The following is a 1717-nucleotide window of genomic DNA, read 5'->3' on the forward strand; positions in this document are numbered from 1 at the left end:
TTCAATAGCATGACCAGCGATACATTTACTAAATGAAATTAAAATTCCAAGAAGCCCAAATATTAAGCAATTAAAACAGAAAAGTCTATTATCCTTTGAGTTAATAAATAAATTTCATCTAAAAAGAACAGTGTTCCAGACACATGAAGTGAAATATCTATGTGGATTTATTTGCTATCTAAAAACTTATTTAGAAATTATATATAGATGTTTTGGACAGGCAGACTGTGGGGCACCCCAGAGAGGTGGTGGGTTCCATCCTCAGAATCCAATACTGCCTTTGTCACTTTTATTCAAAATAATCAAGACTAACAAAACCTTATGTCTCATGAGGCTGAACAGAATGTTTGCGCTGTACTCTTTATGACTCAGGAGGATGCACTACATCTCTTCACTGTACACTTCATGACTCAAAATGATGAACTACATCTCTCCACTCTATATTTCCAATGCCTACTCAATTGTATAGCTTTACTTAATAAAGTTCTCCATTTCACACGAATTGTCTTCTTCCTACAAACTTATAGAGGGCAACTTTAACATCCTTATTTCTCAGACTGTAGATCAGTGGGTTCAGCATGGGAACAATAATAGTATAAAAAACAGAGGACACTTTCCCTTGGTCCATGGAGCTGACTGATGATGGCTGCAGGTACATGAATGCTAGAGATCCAAAGAAAACAGCAACAGCCAAGATGTGGGAACTGCAGGTGCTGAAGGCTTTGGACCTGCCCTCTGTAGAAGGAATGCGGAGGATGCTGATGATGATGAAGATGTAGGAGCTGAGGATGGTCAGAGTTGGGACAATGATATTAAATGAACTGAAAGAGAGTGCTAGTGTTTCATTGATAAACGTACTAGAGCAGGATTGTTCCAACAGTGGTAAAAGATCACAGAAGTAGTGGTTTATATCTTCAGCTTTGCAGAAAATCAGTCTAAGCAGGCAGACTGTTTCCCCTGTGGCACACACCAAGCCTACACTGTATACCCCCACTACCATCCAGGAACACACTTTGTAGGACATCTTAACATTATACAGCAAGGGGTTACAGATGGCTACATAGCGGTCATAGGCCATGGCAGCCAGCATGTGACACTCTGAAACAGCAAAAACATCAAAGAGGTAAAACTGAGTCATGCATCCTTCATAAGAAATTACACTCTTCTCCACTACAAAATTCTCCAGCATTTTGGGCATGATGACACTGGACTGGCAGAGGTCAACAAAAGACAGATTACTGAGGAAGAAGTACATGGGGGTGTGGAGGTGAGAGCTGAGCAGGATTAGCATGACCATGCCCAGGTTCCCTAGGACTGTGACTGCATAGATTCCCAGGAAGAGGAAGAACAGGGGCAGCTGGAGCCCTGGCTTCTCTGTTAAGCCAGCGAGGACAAATTCTGTCATAGTGGAGTAATTTCCTTCTGCCATTTTCTTCTGAGCTCCTAAGCGGAAAGAGAAGTCATATTTTAAGACAGGTACTTAACTTACGTTTACATAATAAAGTGTCAAACAGAATTCAAGTCTTCTTAGATATCTCAATATATGCAAGTTCCTAGTCAATATTTTTAGTCAGAACTCTGGAACTCAAATACATGAGGTGCATAATTGAGTATCAGACGGAACATTCTCATTTATGCTCTAGCCTTTAAGAGTGTTTACATGTAATTAATATCCAGGTGTGAATCACACAATAATTACTCTGATAACTTGAGTGCT

General features: G+C 40.1%; 1 protein-coding gene across 1 annotated transcript; it reads right to left on the reverse strand.

Annotated features, from left to right (window-relative positions):
- Positions 1 to 493: 493 nt before the first annotated feature.
- On the reverse strand, positions 494 to 1432 carry LOC311598434 (olfactory receptor 8G50-like; the record flags this gene model as incomplete). The annotated part of the gene is made up of 1 exon (XM_084783480.1): positions 494 to 1432. The coding sequence occupies exon 1, from the start codon at positions 1427 to 1429 to the stop codon at positions 494 to 496; it is 936 nt and encodes a 311-aa protein (XP_084639606.1). The 5' UTR covers positions 1430 to 1432.
- Positions 1433 to 1717: the final 285 nt, after the last annotated feature.

This window comes from Acomys minous (assembly GCF_964271855.1).
Source record: "Acomys minous genome assembly, chromosome: 5".
In the NCBI taxonomy this organism is placed as follows: Eukaryota; Metazoa; Chordata; class Mammalia; order Rodentia; family Muridae; genus Acomys; species Acomys minous.